This window comes from Miniopterus schreibersii (genome assembly GCF_964146895.1).
Source record: "Miniopterus schreibersii genome assembly, chromosome: 13".
Classification (NCBI taxonomy): domain Eukaryota; kingdom Metazoa; phylum Chordata; class Mammalia; order Chiroptera; family Miniopteridae; genus Miniopterus; species Miniopterus schreibersii.
Window position 1 is genome coordinate 38,279,587 of NC_138113.1, and position 21,340 is coordinate 38,300,926.

Below are 21,340 nucleotides of genomic sequence, written 5' to 3' on the forward strand. Positions count from 1 at the left end.
TTTGCTTGTCCTGGTAACAAAAAATAGAAAGCTCAAGAAAATACTTATAAAGAAAAGGAAATAGGCTCAGAGAAAACACCCCAGTTCCCAGACTTTATTTGGCAGGAAAAGAATACAGTGAAGCCAAGGAACCTTTTCCATTCCCCTAATATGCTTTTTTTAACCCTCTTTTTAAAGCTTCTGTCTTAACCCAATATTCCAATTTTAGTGTTACCAATATATCCCAGACCTCACTAGTCCATGACCAAGAGTAAGACCACATTTACTTTTTTCACATTTACCTTTAAATGTCCGATCTCCTCCCCACTAATTGTCAGAATTTAGCTCCTTCCTCCATAGTGTCCCCCAGTTATTCTGAAGGTTCTGTGGTACCACTTTCATGTGTTCAAGAGCAAACTCCAATTTTCCCATCCCAGCCTCACCCTCTTATCCCAGCCTCACCCCATGCCATCTTGTCACTGTGATTACCTTCATTAAATTGTCAGCCTGCAGGACCAAGCTGCCCTCTACCAGATGACTGCCAGTGCCACCCTCTGCCTTCCCAATGGTGGACTTGGTGGAAGACACTACTCTCCCCTTTCTTTCTAACGCACAGATATATGCCCTGTTTCATTACCAAGCAACAGAGTTGAAGTTAAACTATGGCTTTTGATGGGATTTACGAAATATTGGGGTAATGTAAAGAAGTATAACATAGCGAATGGTTTATAACCACCACATGGGCACAGACTTAAGGTCAGTTACCAGGTAGGTTCCTGCCTGGCCTCTCTGCACATGGCCAAGTAAAGCTAATCTCTGCCCCCACGGTTGCCCTCTCTGCAGGATGGTTGAGACGTCTGTTCCCCCCTTTCACCTCTTCAGTAAATATTTGTTGAATGTCTAGAATGTCCCTGGTACTGTAGTAAACACAGAAGATATAGTGGAGACCAAAACAGGACATATAGGAGAACCAGAGGGGCTCGAGTGCAGAGAGTGGAGGTGGAGTGGTGTTGATATGGCTAATAGGGAGGCCAGGGAGCCATTCCAGGTAGGCACTAGCAGGCCAGGGCAAGATTTGGGGATTTTATCCCAAGTGTAATTGACTGTTATTGAAGGGTTATGAGCAGGGAAATAAATGGCATGTTTTGGTTGATATTTTAAAAACATTCTGGCCTCCATGTGGAGAATGAATGGAAGAAGGGCAAGAGGGCAGTCGAAAGATAGCCAGTGACTTTCCCAGTGGTCTAAGAGGTGATGGTGGCTTAGACCATGGCATCGGGAGAAGAGATAGAAAAGTTTCATGATATGTTTAGAGTAGAACTAAGGGCCCGGCCGATGTTGCTCCGTGGTTGAACGTCAGCCTATGAGCCAAGAGGTCATGGTTCAATTTCCAGTCAGGGCACATGCCTGGGTTGTGGGCTCGATCCCCAGCGAAGGGCGTGCAGGAGACAACCGATCAATGACTCTCATTATTGATGTTTCTATCTCTCCCTCTCCCTTCCTCTCTCTGAAACCAAAAAAAAAAAACCATAAAAAAACCCACATACTCTAGAGTAGAACTAATGGAATTTGATGATAGATTATGTAGGGCAACGTAAGGAGAGAGGAGAGCCGAGGTGGAGGGTCAAGGAAGGCTTTCAGTTTTTGACTTGGGCAGCTGATAAAAGGTAATCAAACAATAGTCAGTGTATTTCCCAAAGTCACTTTCCACCTGCAAAGCATCTGTCGCCCAGGCCAGGGGCAGGCTCAGGTTAACCCCTTTTCAGTTTGTCTTTTAAACCCTTCAATAGCCTCGTGATCCAGCCTCACCCATGGCTACCCCATTACATCAGTTTTAACAAAAGGTTAATTTTGCATTAGACATCCTGCCAGAATGGACCGCAGTAAATTTCCTTCCTTCCTTCCTTCCTTCATTCAAAAGAGAAACAGTTTACCATGGTTATTGAGAACACAGCCTCTAGGTTCAAATCCCACCTCTGTCACTTAATACTTAAGGGGCTTTTGGCAAGTTCCTTAGCCTCTCTGTGACTCAGTTTCCTTCTCTCTGAAATGGAAATAACAGTGTTATCTATTAAATAGAGCTATTATAAGGCATAAGTGAATTAATTGTGTGTGTGGTGTATTTCAAACATTCCTTGGCCCACTTTAAGTACTCAGATGGTATTAGAAATTGCTATTGCTCTTCACTAGTTCAAGTATTATGACAACTTCCCACTTCTCCAGCACTATTGTCTGCTAGGAGGCTGCTTGGCAGAGTAGAAAGCCTTTTTGAGTCATACAGATTTGAATTCAAGTCTCTGATCTTCTATCTAACTCCTCTGAACCCAAGTTGCCTCACCTATAATATGAGGACAACCACTTTGAGTGGTTACTGTGAGGATGAAAACAAATCTTTGAGTAGTGGACATCTAATAAGTGTTAGGTTCTTTCCCTACTCAAAAGAAGCTTCCCTTCCTAATTTAAATAGAGCACCTCCACCCTCTGCCACTAAAGAGACCCCAGTGAGAGGAAGGTAATTTCGGACTTTTCATAGGCTTACAGTTTATGAATAAGGCTAATGTTTGTACAGAAATTATACTGTCTTGCCCTTTCAGCACAGTATGGGGCTATTTAAAAGACAGGAACACATCTTACATCCCAGAGAGAATGGTCCACAAAGATTCCATTTGATCCCCAGACCATTCATGTTTCCCACTTTCAATCAGACCCTTTCCTAATGCCATAACCCACTTCCTCTTCCTGCCCAAGGCCACCGTGAGCAACCAGAGTAAGAAAACACAGGCATCAGCCCACAGAAAACACTTGGTTGTCCTGGAAAGCATACATTGCCTAGACTTTTGTTTTTAAAGCTGACTACACGGTTTCCTTTGGCACAACTGTGAGCATGGCAGAGTTCACTCCAGACGCCTGCTCCTCCCACCTGCGGTCCTTGTGGTGGCCTTGCCCTGACTTCTTGGTACTCACCTCTTTCTGGTTCACAAGAGCCGTTTGCATCTTGATATAAAGATGTTTAAGTTGCTGTGTTTCCCCTCAGGAGCAGTTGCATTTTAAGGCCCATTTCCAAAGTAGAATGAAAACTTTGTCTTATTAAAGAAATGGAAGCCCTAGCTCAGTAGCTCAGTTGGTTAGAGCGTAATCATCCTGATGTGTCAAGGTTGGGGGTTCAATCCCAGGTCAGGGTACATACAAGAACCGACCAGTGAATGAATAAATAAGGGGAACAACAAATTGATGTTTCTCTCTTTCTGTCTCTCTGTCTTCATTCTTCTCTCTCCAAAAATAAAAGAAATGGAAGAATTTCCGGAGCAGATGGAGATTCCTAAAGTATCCTTCCCCTCAGTCCTTGAAATCTCACTCATCCTGCGCTATGGCTGACCCTAAATGGGTAATGTGCTACAAAGACTTTCCCTCTGACAGGCTTTTTGGAGGACCACTGGGGCAATGTAGACTGTCCACGGAGATAAGAAAAAGACTAATGCATATGACTATCAACAGCACAGTAAAAAAATGCTCTAATATGACTAATAGGGTTTCTTTGGATTTCAGAGAACAGATTCGTCAAGGCCTCGAAGAACTCCAGAAGGTCCTGCCAGGAGGAGACACTTACATGCATGAAGGATTTGAAAGGGTAATTTTAAAACAATTTTCAACTCCAAACGCAAAGTGTAACATGGAAACATCAACATAAGGATGGCTGATGAGATAAGGCTCATGTATTAAGGGAACTGAATAATACCCAATGGCAAGAGAGTAAAATAAGATTTCCCTGTAAACTTGTACGCTGATAACACTATCCAAAAGAACTGAAGAAATGTCCTTCCCTGACACTGATGAAAGGTTTGTTAGTTAGCACTTGGCTGACACTCAGGAGTCATGCCACATGCAAATCCTCCCATTCCCAAGGTCACCTTTTCTACGTGTTGCTTCAGTGATTGAGACAGAATTTCAGTGACTTCAATATTAAGGAAGATAAGTTCAGTCTATGAGAAGTAGGACATGCATCCATGTTCACAGTATATTAGTTAAATATCAGGGTAACTTTAGATGAAGTTCATCCATTGACGTCCATCCATTGCATGAAGCATGGGTAGATTACATGAAGACTGAGCCCTGGCTGCATATCCAGCATCAGAGCCCACTGTCCAGTATGGGATTTGGAGTAGCAAACAGTGGCTGGCTGGCTGTCTAATGGCCCTTTCATGTGTTTTCCAGGCCAGTGAGCAGATTTATTATGAAAACAGTCAAGGTAAGACTATATTATGAATTACCTTTATGAATTATTTAACTTTCTTTTGTGTTTGTTTCTGAAAAAGTGCCTGGCAATTTCATGTTTCAAAAGACATATTTGATATTGACTAGAGTCCTTGGACACACACTTCATCACAAAGAAGGAATGCATTGAAAGATGACAGATACGAGGTCCAATTCTACTATCCTATTGATGTTAAGAAAAGTGATTTAAAATTAATTAGATCATGGGCTATAGTCTGCAATGCCCATGAACAGTTTTGTATGTTGAATTCATTAAATTAGTAAATACTTGAATGGGTTAGTAAAGTCTTGGATTTTTATGTCAAATGTATTTTCTTTTCCTTCTCTGGGCTCCAAGCTTCTTCATCCCTTCACTGCTATGATTGGATATGAAATTAAGATTAAGACACCAGTTTGGTTTGAAATTTCCTTCATTTAAATGAAAAAAATACCAAAAATGTACATAATAGAGTACTTAGCACATAGAACTACTTTTTATTATTATTATTGTTCGTATTATTTTGGCTATTATTAAAATTACTATAGTGTGTTTTATGAATAACATTTCTTTATCTAAGGCAAATCTCATTTACAAGATTCAATATTGCAGTGGGAATTTTTCTCCCAGGCCTGTAGAAGTGTCTACTTCTGATTTCACTCTAAACTACAACAAATAAAACAGATCCAAGATCAACACCAACACTTGTTAATATATTTCAACCATCAGCAACGTTGCTAGAAGCCTAAAAATCACTGCAAGAAGTAATAGTAGGTTTTTCCAACTCCAACTGCTTTAATTCAGTCAGCATATAAATCTAAATCACGATGGCTGTTATTCTTTGCCCAGCTCTTCAAGGGTGGTGCACGTGGTCAACTACAGCATGTAAGAAGGACCCCTGGACAGCCCAGGTGGTAGAGTTTGTCCCCAGGCCTTGGTGACCGTCACATGGACTGTTCCTAGAAATAAGAGAAATTTGATTCACTGGAGCTACTCCTAGTTATCGGTCCAGAAACCGTTTCACCAGGTTTGGCTGCTTTTTGAGATAAGACTGAGAAACCCAGAGACAAAGCCCAGTCCCCACTAGAGTCCGTCTCTGCATTCTTCTTCGTGCTGGAATTGCTTCCAGTCCCAAAAGAAAAGTTGCTGATTCTCACGATATTGACCTCGGGTGGTTGAGCTTGTAAGAGAGAGACTCTCAGGGCTGAGAGAGGGTTTCCCTTGGTGCGGCAGGATGGACTGAGCGGGTCTGTGTTGTGTTGAGCAGGATACAGGACAGCCAGCGTCATCATTGCTCTGACTGATGGAGAACTCCATGAAGCTCTCTTTTTCTATTCAGAGAGGGAGGTAAGCGACGGTCTGGCCTGTGTCTGTCCAAACAGGCATGGAAAAGGCCTTCTTCCTTCTGAAATGGGCTGCAATCTTTCTACTTGGCCAAAATGATGGTTATTCTTGGTGGGGGGAAAATAAAACCTGGATAAAATAGTGTTTTATATGTAAAAAAATAATAATAATAATTTATCTTTTAAAGTGAATCTTCATGTCTTATACGTGGCAGATATTTCTCCCCTTTCAAAATATTTCTGTATTACTCTATGTTTGGGGGGGGGGAATAAAAATATCTATCATGCCTTTATAGGAAGCAGTATGTCGATCCAGCAGCTTTAAAATACTGTATATCATTTTTAAGCAAAAACATTTTTTTCTGAATTTTCCTTCATATTGTCTACTGAAAACAGAAGGGGAAAGAATTACTTGAAATATTTAAGAGCCAATATTGGCAGAATATATTAATCATTGAGATTCTCACTCTAGGAACCAAAGTTGAACATTAATTGGAGGCAAAGTAAATTGTAATCTCTCCTTCGATATTTCTTTTTTTCCTTTTCTTTGTGTTCTCATGAAATACCCCTCAAAGCAAGTGAAATAATTCTCTCTAAATGAAACTCTCAGTTTGTATAAAGAGATTCAGAAAAGGGGGTTTATTCAAAAATTAAACGATAGCATTTATATTTAGGAAATCTTTTCCTTTCAAGTTTCAGATGTGAGAGCTATGTATATAAATGGCCCAAGGAAACCAGTTAATCGTGGGAATGTATTAAAGTCTCATTAGTGACAAAGGCTTATTCAGGCCAAATTAGAGAAAGAAACACAATGAGGAAAAAGACATGCAGTGAGAGAGGGAGGTTCTGGCCTCTGGGGAAGAGTTAATCAGAGCATTACGCTTACCTCAAGCTCTTGACTACTATTTCATTTAAACCTAGCTCCCTCAGCGAGCAAGAAGTATATATTCATTCATTCATTCATTCATTCATTCATTCATTCATCCACTCAGTGTTAACTGAGAACTTGGCATGTGCTGGGCACTTTGTTAGACTCTAGGGACGCAGGGGTGCGTAAGACAGTAAGACAGTTGCTGCCCTCTTGGGTCTTACCAGGCAGTAATATTCTGCTTGTTGAAGTGTCTGCTGGCATGAGGAAATTATGTAGGTGAGCACATTACTCCCCCAGCACTCACTAGTACAAAGGATAATTCACAGTGGGAAACACACACTCCCTGAGCATTTGGGAAATGATATAATTTCTATACTCTAAAGCTGAAACTATGTCATGGGAATGCAAAATGGCTTATCTGGATGCCCAACAACAGTCAAATAAAGTAAAAACCCTAATAAGGAAATAACTGAATATAAAATAAATGATAGTTGTCAGATGCTTAAAATAAGGGTTAATAGAAAAGAATTTTAGGTATGGCATGGACAAACTTGGGAAAATATTTGGAGTGCCAACACCAATAGAAAGAAGGTTTCTGAAAAAGAAAGATAAAACTCAAGATATATAAAGAAAATGAACCTTTCCATTTTTGATAATTCTATATAAAGCCCAACTGGAGGAAAAGTGTCACAGAAGTTGTTGCAGATAAAGCTGGAGCTAGACTGTGTCTAAAAGTTTGTTTTATTCTGAAAGCCTCAAGAAATATTTCTAACATGAAGGGAAAAAGATGTATGTTTCTGTGCCTTCTAAAATTCAATATTTGGCTAGGCCAGGCTCAGAGGTTGAGCATCAACCTAGGATCCGGGAGATTGAGGCGTGCAATCCCCAGTCGGGGCAAGGCAATCAATGACTCTCTCATCATTGATGTTTCTATTTCTCTCTCCTTCTCCCTTCCTCTCTCTGAAATCAATATATAGATATATAGATACATATAGATATATATAATAAAATAAAATAAAATTCAGTATTTGTCACAAGTGAGTTTGAGTACTAACATAAGGGAGGAAGAACACAATTCAAATCAACATGCACATATTGAGCGCCTACTGTATGTTTGCTATCAATTATTTATTAAGCACCTACTGTATGCACCAAGGATTTCCAATTATTGCTTTTGATTCTGAAACACAGAAGAACCTGGAAATTGATTATTAGAGCCTTTCATAAATCAAATATTAAAATCAAGCCAAAACCTGGATGTTGTTTTTTATCTTGCCTTCTCAATACTTAACTGCAGAAAGGGTCATGGGTTCACCTACTCAAATATGGACCATAATCCCCATACCATTAAACAAGTGTGTTCAATGGCAATGAAAATGGCTTTATTCACAAAGGGCACTGACATTTATAAGCATGTGCATCACCCTAGACCTTGTGTGAGGAGCTCTGCATTTATTATCTTATTTAATTCCCATAACACTTTCCAGAGCAAAACCAAGTATCAAGCCCAGGTATATTGGGTTCCAAAGGCCACATCCTTTCCATTATACCATGCTGCCATTACAGAGGAAGAAAAAGTATGCCAAAAAAAATCATCAGAGAAATAGAAAAGATAATCATTTCCCCAGAATAGGTAGTATGACTTACCTTAGCCTACAGTTTCCCTTTCTTCCCTTCATCTTTCAAAGACCATTTCTGTGGCTTTCTCAACACTTCCAATTAGATTAATCACTCCCCTCATGTCCATTATGTTAGAGTGAGACATTCACTAGAGTATAAGGTCTTTGAGGACAGGGATTACCGTCTACATTGCAGTACCTGACACATAGTAGGTGCTCAATAAATACCTGACCATTGTAGTTAGTCTGGCTAATGCAAAAGGAGTATGTTTGCCACTGCTTTTTTCTCTAATGTCTATTCTTTCATTGCCCCAGGCTAACAGATCCCGAGACCTTGGTGCAATTGTTTACTGTGTCGGTGTGAAGGATTTCAATGAAACACAGGTATGATCATGGATTTCCTGCAGTTTGGGAGCATACCAGGTTTGTGAATGATTCGGTACAGAGTGTTCATCAGCAACATAAATACCCCTTAGATAGAGTATTTTTCCAGAAATGCTAAGCAGGAAGGGAATTACTGGATGAGTAAGGAATGTAAAGCCATTTGTTGATACACTTGACTATCCAGGCAGCATCTTTCTTGGTTGCCTTTCTTGGTGCATGCTAAATTGCCAAGGTGTCAAAACATCTGAATTAACTGGGAAAACTTGTTGGTTGTTTTTAAACTTAATGTAAAAAATCTTTTATTATTTAAATGGCAAACATTCTTTTTCTTCCATAAAACATGCAGTGCATTTTCAATACAAAAACAGGAAATAATTGGCAAGTGGGCAAAAAAGTATGTATAAGTATATATAAGCAAATTGTGAAAATTTGCTAATAACCTAAATAAATGATGCTCAGTGTAGTCTGTAATTTCTTTTTGTTGTGATAAGATGGGACGGTGCTCAGGATATGTTGTTAAGTGAATAAAATAGGATTGCAAAACATTGGAACTAGTATGAGTCCACTTTCTAAATAAATAATGTATATTGCATAGAAAAACTATGAAAGGCTGTATATATATCAAATTAACAATAATAGAAATGTGATGGGTGGAGGATGGATGGATGGATGGATGAATAGATGGATCATGAGTAACTTTTTAAAAAATTATTTTAACAATCCTGGGTTTTCTGAAATTTCCCAATGACTCTATGTTGCTTTTGCAATCAATAAGAATCCCGGCACTGACTGTGTCTGTGGCAATCACAGAAATGTACAGAGACCTGAGGGTAGGAAAGTTCACAGAGCAGTTTCTCCTTTCTCAGTCCTCTGCTCCACAAAGCAGGAGCAGCCATACCATAACCAGGGTCCTCTCCTCAGTGAGCACATTGGGCAAAGATAAGCATCCCCAATCTCTGTCCTCACCCAAACCAAAGCCTGAATTTATTTTTAAAGTTGCTCTGAAAGGAAATGAGTTTGTTTGGTTCGAAAACAGTTGCCAACAGAAATTTGGGTGAATGGGAGAAAAATGAGCCAATGGCCTGCCCCCAAATTCATAAATACACCAACCCAGGCCAAATGTTCATCTAGCTGGGCAATCTTACCTCTGCTCCCAAGGAAAAAAGTATTAAAACAAATGTAAAAGCTGGCACCAACCCTCTGGGCTCACTCCAGGGAGGCCGCTGGAAAGCTCATTATTACTGAGGCTTTTCAGTGAGGCCCCTGAGCCGAGTCAAAGCCTCAAGTTCCTCTGGGTTCTCAAAGTAAATGGAGTCCCCTGAACCCAGTGACTTTCCTCAGTTCTCCATGTCCAAGCCTGACACATCTCGTGTGTGTTTGTTCTCAGCTGGCCCGGATTGCGGACAGTAAGGACCACGTATTTCCTGTAAATGATGGCTTTCAGGCTCTGCAAGGCATCATCCACTCAGTGAGTAGACCACCTCCTCTGAGACTGGATTTTGGGCCCTGTCTGCCCCTGACCTGCTGTAAATACTCCAGTTCCATTCTTCTGAGGCTGGTGTTTTCCTTCTTGAGAGAACATTCCTCTGTATATCTTTGTATCCGTCATATCCCACTTCTGCCTCCTGCCTTTCGCACCTGTTTCCTTTTTCATTCTCCTGTGCCAATTCTACCCTACAATGGAAAATTAAGCATGGACAGGAACCCTGCTCTGGCAGCCGGCCAGAGCTCAGGCTGCCCCCAGTTCTCACACTGGAAAGACTGTTGCTAATGGTACACACTTGATAGGCCTCAGCTTTCCCAACCGTGACTAAATGCAAGCTGCCTTCAGAGAATTTGTGAGTTCAACTGGTCTCACGTGGCCATGGGAGGTACTTTCAACCAGTAGTTCTCTACCTTGAATGCCCATTGAAATCACCTAGAGCAGGATTTTATAAGACCTTCCCAGGTGATTTTAATGGAACCACTGCTTTAGACCTATAATCCCCAAATATTAGGGCTTCAGTGTTCTCCAGGGTTTGCACAATCACCAACCCTCCTTTCCATCCCAACCTGGCTTTTCATCACCCCTTTCCTGTGAATGAACAGAACACTGGTTTCCAAGGACTCTCTTTTCCACCTTCCATACAGAGGCCAGGCCCTTGTTCCACCTGGCATATCGCATGACGCTGGTCTTTAAAGCCTCAGCCAGAAGGTGAGTGTGTGCGCTGCACCTGTAATGAAGTCCAGAGACGCTACAGCCTCTGCCTCTTAAGTTTTGGGACCAGGCAGACAGCCAGTGGTTTCTCCAGGTGGAGCTCACCAGGCTCCATACTCAGGGTTTAGGAGGCCAATGCTGAGCTCAGAGGATCACTGTCCTCCTAGATGGAGTCTTGGCACAGAGGTTACCAGCCAGGGGCTCAGGACCTGCCCAGCTCCCCGAGACTGACCTAAGAAACCTCCAGCATGGATGTGCCTTCATGTTCCCTCTCCCTCCCTCCAAGGTTTGATAGGATCTGGTCAGCCCAGAGTTTAAATGCTCGCCCAGCAAATTACCACTTATAGATCCTTAGATGAGTCATTTCACTTATTTTCTTATTTGTATAAGGGATTGATGATAAGACTTATATTATAGATTTGTTTAATAACAAGATTGCAAGATATAACACTGGTGGTTTTTCCAGGCACACAGCTGGTTCTCAAGGCATATGAATTATTTCCTCTTTCATGTCCCTTCACCATCACATGAGAAACATTAATGTCAGATTCCCCTAATTCTCCAAATTTTCTTGAATATATATAAAAATCACCTGGGAATCTTGTTTGTAATACTCATCCCCAGGCCCTATTCCCAGGAATCTGTATCTTTTAAATCTGTACTTTTAAATAAAGGCCCCAGGTGTATTTCCGAATGTTGATACATGTGACCTTAAGTTTTCAGATTTGTGAAAAATAATCCCACCTCAGGCTGGAAACTCCTTTCTTAAGCATGTACATGTGACAGGCATCTTCTTCCAGATGTGTTTGTTTGCAAGGAACAGAAACTCACTTAAACTCCCTTAACCAGAAAGTGGAAGTAATTAAAGGGATAAAGAACTATCAGTCCCAATTGTGGATTCCCAGGTGAGGGACCCCTGCTGTAAATAATTTCTAGGGTCAGGGTGGCATACTTGACAATATAAGCAACAAGAATGGCAATAATCATATAAAACAACATCCAAATGGTGTAAGACATGATTAGTAGCAGGATCTAGGCCTGATTGTGAATCCTTTGGAAGCTCAGGGGTGGATGCTTGTGGACTGAAGCCTTCATGAGAAACTGGGGCAGACTTAAGCCCCTGAACCACTGAGGAGGGGTGATAGGGAGCACCAAAGAAGAGATGACATGACCTCAGCCCAGAGTAAAGCATGTTCCACCGACAATAATAATACCTGCCTGTCTGGTGGGAGAGTTTGAGTAAAGGAGTCAGGAGTAATGTGACATTGGGTTGGAACCAATTGGCAAGAGCCTTAAAGAGGCTTTAATTTCAACTTAGTGGGTGCAATCACTGAAACATTTGAATATCTAACAAGTGATATTTAAGAAGAGAATCTGATGACTGTGTATATAGAAGGAAGACTAGGAAGAGCCAGAGGCAGGAGCTTAATCATGAGGCGACTGCAGAAGCCCTGCCCTCAGATGGCTGGATTCTAAACAGGGACATGTGTCTACGTCATTCAGTAGTTGGTTCCTCCTCAAATAATTTGAATTATTTTTATTATATAATAAAAATTATAATTTTTATCTGCATAAATCTCTGTTGTCCCTAAATATTTCAACCTTAGCAACTCACCCAAGCTCAACTTGAGTCAGGGTGTTTATAAAGTTCTCCTCCCCCAAATGGAAACAACTCAAAGATGTTCAAGAAATTTTAGCAAAAACATCCCCCAAAAAGGGAAAAATAATAATAATTTGAGACTCCAAACTTTTAGCTGAATGATAACATTCTTAGGAGCTTTTATCTGGGAGTTATGCTAGTGGTTTCGATCCTTCCAATATGTGAAACCTGTATTTATGGTAGTTGTTAATTTGTTTGCTTGGACAGAGAAACAGGGACAAGCGCAGTAGGGCTCATCTTTCTCAAGTCAGACAAATAATTATGGCCTAAAAGTTGGCTATTTTTAAGAAGTAAGTTCATTTCTCCTTCTGGATACTGAAAAGAAAGCTCTCGTTTTTCCCCCCATGTGAGGCATCTAATACAGCTCGTTCCCATGGATGTTGTTTTGTGGCTGATTATTTTCTCATAATAAAAGAGGACTGGGCTTAATTATCCAAAATAAGAGTACAGGGCAGCTTTCAATAAGCTCAAATGGTTTATAAAGTCCTCTACCCATAATGACCTTAATTTTAAGATGCAGGGGCTAGTATTTATTTACTCATCAAATGCTCATTAAAAACCTCTTATGGTGGAGTCTGGCCATTCAATTACAAGTAAAGCAGACAGAGAGACTCTGCCCTGGTGGAGTTTATAATCTAGTAGGAGGGATACATTAAAAACAAGCAAATCAATATGTATCATTAAAATTGGGATATATGGTATAAAAGAAATAACATACTACAGTTCTGAGATTAAGAGTGAAGGGGCTGACAAAGAATCCAGGCTCTTTTGAGGAGATGACCTAAGGGATGAAATGGAGCTATTCATTGAAGAGCATGGATAGAGTATTCCTGGCAGAGCAGAGCCCTAGGGTGATGCAGAGAAGAATGTAAGAAGGGCAGTATTTAAGGTGGAGAATGGCTGAAGATGAAGTGGAGATGCAAGCAGAGGCTAAATCACATGGCGCCCGGAAGGCCACGGTAGTTTACTATAGGAACTGTGAGAAGCTATAGCCAGGCACAAAGTCTGGCAATAGAACAATCATGCTTGGAATCAAGACTCTTGGGGAATCTAGAGATCGTAGCACTTTACCCATATGCCCTCTAGATGACAAATAAATAAACACTGAGGATCAATAATAATTAGGTCTGTAAAGAAGAAGAAAAAGCACTATGATTTATTGAGCATCTTCTCTGCACCAACTCCTCTGCTAGGCACTTCAAAAACCCTCCCTGAAGAAGAACTCATTATTCCCAGATTACAGGTGAGGAAACTGAGGTGCAGGAAGGTTGAATAAACCACCCCAAGTCTGCCTGCTCATATTTTTCAAAGTGCTCTCATCTGTTTTCCATTTTAGTCTCCCACCCGTAGGACATAGGGAAAAGGCAGAAAGACATCAACAGCTGCAGATAACTGATTTAGGGGCCAAGCATTGTTCCTTTATTCCATTTAGCATTATCCCATTTAAAAATCATAACAACCCTGTGAAGGAATTACAGTGGTACCTCGGTTTTCGAATGTAATCCCTTCCAGAAGACTGTTCGAGTTCTGAAACAGACAACCGAGGGATCCACAGCCAACAGCGAGGCCTCAGGATCTTGCCCTCAGTGGAAGCCGTGTGGCATGTTTGACTTCCGAGGCGTGCTGAAAAATCCAAGCACTTACTTTGGGGTTTACAGCATTGGTAACCCGAAATGTTCGTCAACAGAGACGTTCGAAAACCAAGGTGCCACTGTCCTCTTATTCCCATTTTTACAGGTGAAGGAACTGAAGCTCAGATAACCTACTCAAGAGCACACAGGTCTAACGGGGAGAGTGAGGCTAGAAGCCAGTTCCTTGACTCAAGAGTCTTCTTCTCCCACCTCATTTCCTTAGGAAGATAAAAATCAGAAATGCCACCATTTAGTGAGTTCTCATGTGCTAGACACCATGCAAATCATTTCACATAATTATCAAATTCTCATGACCATAATTTAATGTAGATGTTACTCCCTCTGCAGAAGCAGACACTCTAAAGGAGAGAGAGGTTAGCTAACTTGTCCAAGGCCACACATCAGTGGGCTGTCATCCAGAATAGACCCAGGTCTGTCTCTAATGGCCATGAGGAGAAAGGCCACAAGGCGCTAGTGAATGATGTGGCCAGGCCAGGAAGCAGCTCCATTTTAGAGAAGGAGACACTGACAACCAAAATTGTGAAGTGGCTTGACGCAGTTCACCAAGTTACAGCAGAGGCCAGACGAACCCATGTGGTCCAACCTGAGTGCACCGTGTGTGGGCGGGAGGGCTCTTTGCCTTTTACTGCTGGGTGGAGAGCATCTCTGAAAATCCCAACTTCTGCTCAGCGGATGGATTTCCGTCATCATGAGAAGCTGGCCGCCTGACACAGGCTGGAAGGAACATCTTTCCCTCCACTTGATCAGGACACTACCTCTGAGGACAGTATTATATCCGGTTGATAAAATTATAAGACAAACTTTGGTTGGGTGGAAGATTGCAGCCCTTTAAACCAGTAACACTGTAAAGGAAGAAGCTATTCCTTTGCCTTCTGTTACTGTGGCTTCTTCGGGGAATTTCCAGTGACCACAACTGGGAAAGGCAGTGCCAGCCCTCAAATGAAAATATGCCCAACCAGGCTCCGGATCTTTGTTTGCTTTATCAAAAGTGCTGCCGGCAGTGAAACGGGAACCTGCCTGGAAGCTGGGTTCAGATGACACTGAGATGGGTCTGCAGCTTTGAATCCCAGCACTTGAAATGCCAGCTCCTCCTCCCAGCTGTCCCCACCTTGTGTGCAATTGAGGGCAGTGCCTGGAACCAGGCTCACTGTCTATGAGAAGAAAAGCTCAGTTACTAGCACCCAGCCATCTCCATCTAGGAGCGTTTCCCTGAAATAAATATTTGGGCTTGCGTCGGCCTTCCTATTAATGGGAGGGTGAGTCAGCTCACAGAGCTTTCCGCATGTTTGATCAACATCAAGTATTGAGCAAACAACTATATTTGCAAGGATTTCTTGCAAGTTTTGGCATGAACGTCCTTGTTAACGAGCAAGCTGTAAGATCGGCAAAACTGAGGAGTAAATCTATCCCACGGTGTATATGTATTTATTTTATTTATGAAAACCATATCCTGTTCTGACCTATCCCTTCTGTTCATGGGAAGGTGAAAGGAGTGTAGTCCCTAATGTGGCCCGGATCCTAGCAAAGCTACGACAAAAGGCAACACCAGTCTTCCAGGCCCTGCCTCCCGCCTACTCTTCCAAGACCCCACTAGGAGCTACTCAGGGCTTCCCCCGAATCACAGTCTGCATCACATCCCCACAGTCCTGGAAAGTACCTGTCTTTACAGAGCTAATCCTCTTTCCAGAGCTCATTAGTTCTGCATTTCTGCTGCAGCCGCCCTTCTTTTCAGTCAGGCTTATGTGACTGGGATAATCAAATTGACCCCCCCTTCCCCTCCTTCGCGCCATCTGAATGCTGCCTCAAGGCCCTAATCCAGTCGTCTATTCTCCAGGGAGCCTGCCCTGGTCACTTCTCCACCACGAACCTGCCCTGCCTTGAACTCCAGCAGCACCAAGTGTTGGAACCATTTGCCTGGCTCTTGGATCTTTTTCATGCTCTGTGCCATTCCTCTGGGCCAGCTGCTAAATTGTGTGATCACAGAAATTGATCCATTTGTCGTATTTCCCATGGTGTCGAAGGCCATGCTGTGGCCATTTATTCATTGTAAAGCAGCCCAGGGGGTAGCATGCCCTTCACGACATACACTGCATGACAGGGGGGTATGTTTGTAGCTCTGTGTCTTATAAAACCCCCTTGGTCCTTCCCCCAACCTCTCTTCCAAGATTATATCTGTAAAAGATGGCATCTGGGGCTCCATGCACATTTGCAGGCCTGGGAAACAGAAATAGAATCAATTGTAGTTTCCGTAGTGAGCAGAAAATATTTCTTAAAAAATTAATGGCCTCAGCAGTCATTAATTAGACTCAGACTTTGCAGGCATTCAGGCCAGGCATTTCAACTAAGCTATTATTTCTATTTGGCTTATTAAGAAGTTCATATGTAATAAAAATAATAGCTTGAAAAAGCTACAAAGATTGCAGAAAGCCACGTTCAATTAATCCTCAGCACACACACGCCCCCCACCTCCACTCCCCCAGCTCCGCCTCCTACATCTAGGAATCTGTTAAGGTCCATTGTGAAAGCAAGGGCAGAATTTAGAAGGAAATCCAGTGAAATGCTCGCTGCAGGGGTCAGCGCCCAGGGAGGGCCACTGGCTTCGCCAATATCCAGGTCAGCAAGCTCATCTTACGAAATAAACCACGTTTTGAAATTCACAGCTATCTGAGCTTTCCTTCTGAAAACAGGAGAGGAAAGAGGTTTTTTGGGGGGGTGGAGGATTTCCTCAGTTTCAGAATCTCCTTTGTCCTATGCTCCTTCACACCACACTCTCCCTGAGTGTGAAACTAACCATTCAATGAATGAATAAAAGAGGCTGGTTTTTTATTAACACACACACACACACACACACACACACGCACAATTATCTAACAGGAAATGGCCAAGTGAATAAAGATTGGTTATTTATTGGGGAGGGAGGCGGAGCAATTAGAAAAAAAATTAGGTGTGCCTGTGGCAAAGAATGTGTTCCTAATACTCTATGCAAACTTTTATAATCCTTTAAGGGTTCTTGCAAAATCTCTGTATAAACTGAGAACTTTATGAAAGAGGACCTGAGGTTTTTAGATTCCAAAAAACTAAACTCTTATATACAACCTGAAATGGTCCACAATGGATTTCACTTTAAATATACTGAGTAGTTCTTATTACTTGGCAAAGTTCTTTCACATCTGCTTCCTCTCTTCCTCTGCCAGCGATCTAACGAGATGTGCAAAAGTAAGTATACCAGTAGCAACACGTCGCATTTATATAGTTCTTTATGGATTTCAAACATGTTTCCCCATATATCTTCTTTTTGAAATCTTTCCAAGAGGTGGCAGGATACTATTATTAGCCATCTTTTTCTTTTTCCAGCAAATTAAGCATGAAGCCAGTGCTGCTGATGGGTTATAAGCATCTATGAGCTGCAATCTTGGCCCAGTAGAAAGAGCAGCAGTTGGGGTCATAACAAAACTAATAGTAACAGCTCCATGGTTTGAGGACCGAATATACAGGAATGGGCAAAAGAAGCTTTGCAGTTGTTCATACGGAAAATATTACAGTAATTAATAAGTAACAACACAAGAATAAACTGTGTTTCGCATACTTGCCACCGTAAACCTACTTTTGTATGTCAGACATTCTCCTAAGTGCTTTACTACTACGGTTGTTCTGAACACGTTTCTTGGTGACTTTTTTTCATGAAAGGCACTTTCTGGCTGGTGGCCCAAGGATTGTCAATAACTGTCTATTGACCAATCACATCTGTTTGACCTGTCCATAAACGGAAACCTTGTCAGATTTCCGTGAATCTCTCTCTCTTCCTTGCCTTTCAATCCAAGTGCTGCCACCTAAGTCCAATTCACTTTACAAACTAAGTGTCTCTGCATTCACATCCATTACTCATTTTACCATCACATAGCCCTATAGCCCTTTCAGGTCAGTGCTTTTCTTACCCCATTTTACAGAAGGGGGAACTGAGGTTCAGAGTTTTGATAACTTGTCCAAGTCCACATGGCCAGTAAGGGGTAGAGTTTAGATTTTGAACATAAATCTATTTAGAGCCCAAATCTATCTGCCCCCAGGGCCCAAGTACTTAACCTTTAATAACAGCTCCCATTAGCTGAGGACTTACTCAGCAGGTTCCATGCACTGCTCTGTGGGCTTTATCACGTTACCTCATTCAGTCTTCCCAACTCAGCAACCTTACTCGGTAGGTACTGTTCCTATCCCACTTCTACAGCTGAGGAAACAGAGACTCAGAGAGGTTACACAACTTGCCCAAGGTCACATGCTCAGGAATGAGCTGCCCCAAGCAATAGGATTCCAGATTCTAAAATGTTACTCAGTATGTTAAATTGGTCCCCAAAATTGGGGTTCAGAAAAATTAAAGGATTTGTCAAGGACCCTAGCTCAAGTAAGTACAGGATCAGGGCCAGGACCTAACCCCTCACATTGGATTATATTTGAGGCAAGTCGTGGTCTAACGAGTCTCTATTACAGGCCAATTGTACTCTCAGCTCTGACATCACCCTGATGTCAGAGTCCCTTCCACTCCATCTAGTGATTTCATTCCAGCGATGATTCCCCAGTGCTATGTCCACACCTCTTCCATGGCTACCACTGCTCTGATGGAGCAACGCACCCTTCGCCTCCACCCCCCCCCCAATCTAGTCTCCAGACCCTAAGCTGATCTGCGGTGGGGAAGTTCAAACAGACTGATTACCGTACAGTCTGGGCTGCTAATAACCAAGGGAACCCCCCAAATCCACTCAGTGTCACTGTGGCTTCCTACCTTTTGAAACCAGACATTTCAAGCTAATAGAAGCCACAGTGCCAGACGAATCCTGCCCATCCCCCTCACTGATAAATTTTACTCTATTGGCGGCAATGCATTCCTTCCAGATGTTTTAAGTTAAGATTGGGAAAGTTATGTTTTTACTGGATTGAATCACAGCGCTTGGCTGACATTTTTTGGGCCTTCATACACTCCTTAGATTTATCAGCTAATTGCAGACACTGAGAGAATAATGCAGCATGTGTTTATGATGACAGCCCCTGCGAGTGTGTCTTTGCAGTTCCAGATTCACGGGTGTTGCCTTTATTGACCCCTGGTTAAGTATTAGAGTTGGATCAAAAACATTGGTTCAAAGTCAAGAATTTACATGGGTGAAAAATTTCATTTATGTGTTTTGGTGGAGTTAGGGATGGGGACAGGATAGATCCAATAGCTCAGTTTTTATCCTTAAACTGTTTTTGAAATCTTTTGTTGTGGATGATAAAGTGATTTATTAAGGGATGTCAAATGCCTCAGGAATTTTATTTAAAACATCAAAAAGTAGCTTTGCGGTTGTTCTAAGGCCACTGTTTAGTAAGTTCCTCCATGTGGGTGAATTCTGTTTCTTCCAGTGTGGCCTGTGTGAAGACTTGCCTGAGGACATGTTGAAGGGGGTGGCTCAGTCATGTCAACCCTTGGCTGAGGTGTTCCCTCAGGCAGGAAGACCAATGACAGCAAATTGGGGGGAGACTGTGAACTATCATCGCAATTCAAGTTAGATAGTTGTTACCTGCATATCAAGATCTTGGTAAGCCCCAATCCTAGGACGCTGCTGCTTACATAAGAGACCTAAAGGACTAGACCATCCCAGGGAAAGAAGAGAATGGAGAAGCCAGCAAGGAAATTCGGAAGCCCAGCATCTATCCTTGGGGTCCCTGATCCCAAGTCACAGTGACAATGAAGGGAACTCAAGAGCTAGTGGTGATGCCAGGTCCCCAGAGACAGCTATGTGAGGACCACTGACTCTAGCAGAGATGGGCTCTGGGTGCTGGGATTTGGGGGCACATGAATCGTTCTACAGCTGGAACAGGTTTGGGGACTAGCGGAAACTGTCCTGTGTTTGGGGTGGGGGCAGAGGTGGCTGGGTAAGCAAGCCAGAGGCCAAGGAAAGAAGGCAAGTGCTGACCGAAAGACACAAATTGCTTCCCACTGTGAAATCAGGGGGAAGCTGAAAACAAATAGCAGGATCAAAGTACAAAAATACCTTTAAATTATACAAGAATGGAAAGGAATGTGGCTGGAAATCTGAATTTTAGAACTATCGAAAAAAGAAAAGCTGCTTTTTATGACTTTCAGGTATTAGAGAGTTGCCTAAAATACATGGTTGTGAGGGCACGTGTTTCAGTGGGTACACTTGAATGTTTTGTCATCTGCACATGAGATCAAGATTTTCTGAAGCATGTTGTTCATTTCCTTTCCCAATGCTTCTCTACGAGGACATCCAGATTTCTCTCTGGAATGGGTAAATATTTTCTCTTCTGAGAAACTGGCTTGTTTTCATTCTACAGACTGAGAATCTCATAAATATTATCTATCCTCATTTGCTACTAGAAAGCTGAGAACTAAATCCATGAGCCCCTCCTAGCAAGGAAATAAACTCCTCACAGTATATTTTTTCTGTGATGTTCTCACCCCTTTTTTCATCTTCTCATTATCTTTCCTATAATCCATTTCCTCCTCTTTGTAATTTATTGTGTCTTTTATTTGATTGTAACTCACGGCATGTTTCACTTAAGCTGGAACAGAGGAACATATATAAATAAATACACCAACACAAATAAGAGTGTTTCCCAATGCAAGAAGATACTTTTTCTTTTACTGACTTTAAGTTTTATAATTTCATCATCAATTCCTCTAACAATTAACCCTTTCATAAATAAAAAAATGGTTTCCTTCAGCCGTCTGAACCATCTCAATTTCCAAATTAAGGCCCAAATAAAGATACTGCATTTGCTTAGTAAATTAACTCAGTGTCCTATACTTGCTTAAAATGCTTGGTTGAAATTTTATAATCAATATTAGATAAGAGACAGGATTTAGAGACTGTGGAGAGAAGCTTAAACCCTACCAGCCAGATACCCTGCTTTGGCCATAGGAAGCCTTCTTTATTGACTCCCTAAGAGTCATGAGATTCCCCCATATACTCCACCCAATCCTACAAGACTCTCCTTTGGGGGAAAACTACTTTCCCACTTAAGTAAAGAGTAGGGAATCCTCCTGAAGTGTGGGACACAGCAAAGCAGCTTTCAAAACCCTCTTCATCAACTTCTTTCCAGACATTTTCTAACAAAAAAGGAACTGAGTACAGTAATCTGAAAATGACCCTCTAGAGGGTTGGCCTTCTGCCTCTTGCTCTCCAGCTTTATTGTCACTCTTCTCTTTTCTACCTTTCAAGCTCCTTTTGTTCCAGCTAAAGAGATTTGTGTGTTTCTGCTTTCTCACCTTTGTTCATGCCATTCCCTGCCTGGACCCCAACTGCCCCTAACTCACCCCACTTCACTTGACTGAGTCCTACCCTTAGCGCCCATCTCTTCCATGAAGTCCTTCCCAATGTACCAGACCTCAGTGAT

At 41.9% G+C, this 21,340-nt stretch overlaps 1 protein-coding gene across 1 annotated transcript in view; it reads left to right on the forward strand.

The window, feature by feature from the left end:
* Nucleotides 1-21,340, forward strand: part of ANTXR1 (ANTXR cell adhesion molecule 1) — a 197,599-nt gene that overhangs the window by 45,425 nt on the left and 130,834 nt on the right. The window contains exons 4-8 of the mRNA XM_081157157.1: nt 3,526-3,607; nt 4,192-4,225; nt 5,496-5,575; nt 8,377-8,445; nt 9,833-9,913. Of these exons, the coding sequence (XP_081013283.1) occupies nt 3,526-3,607; nt 4,192-4,225; nt 5,496-5,575; nt 8,377-8,445; nt 9,833-9,913 (346 nt within the window). The remainder of the gene's footprint in view (nt 1-3,525; nt 3,608-4,191; nt 4,226-5,495; nt 5,576-8,376; nt 8,446-9,832; nt 9,914-21,340) is intronic.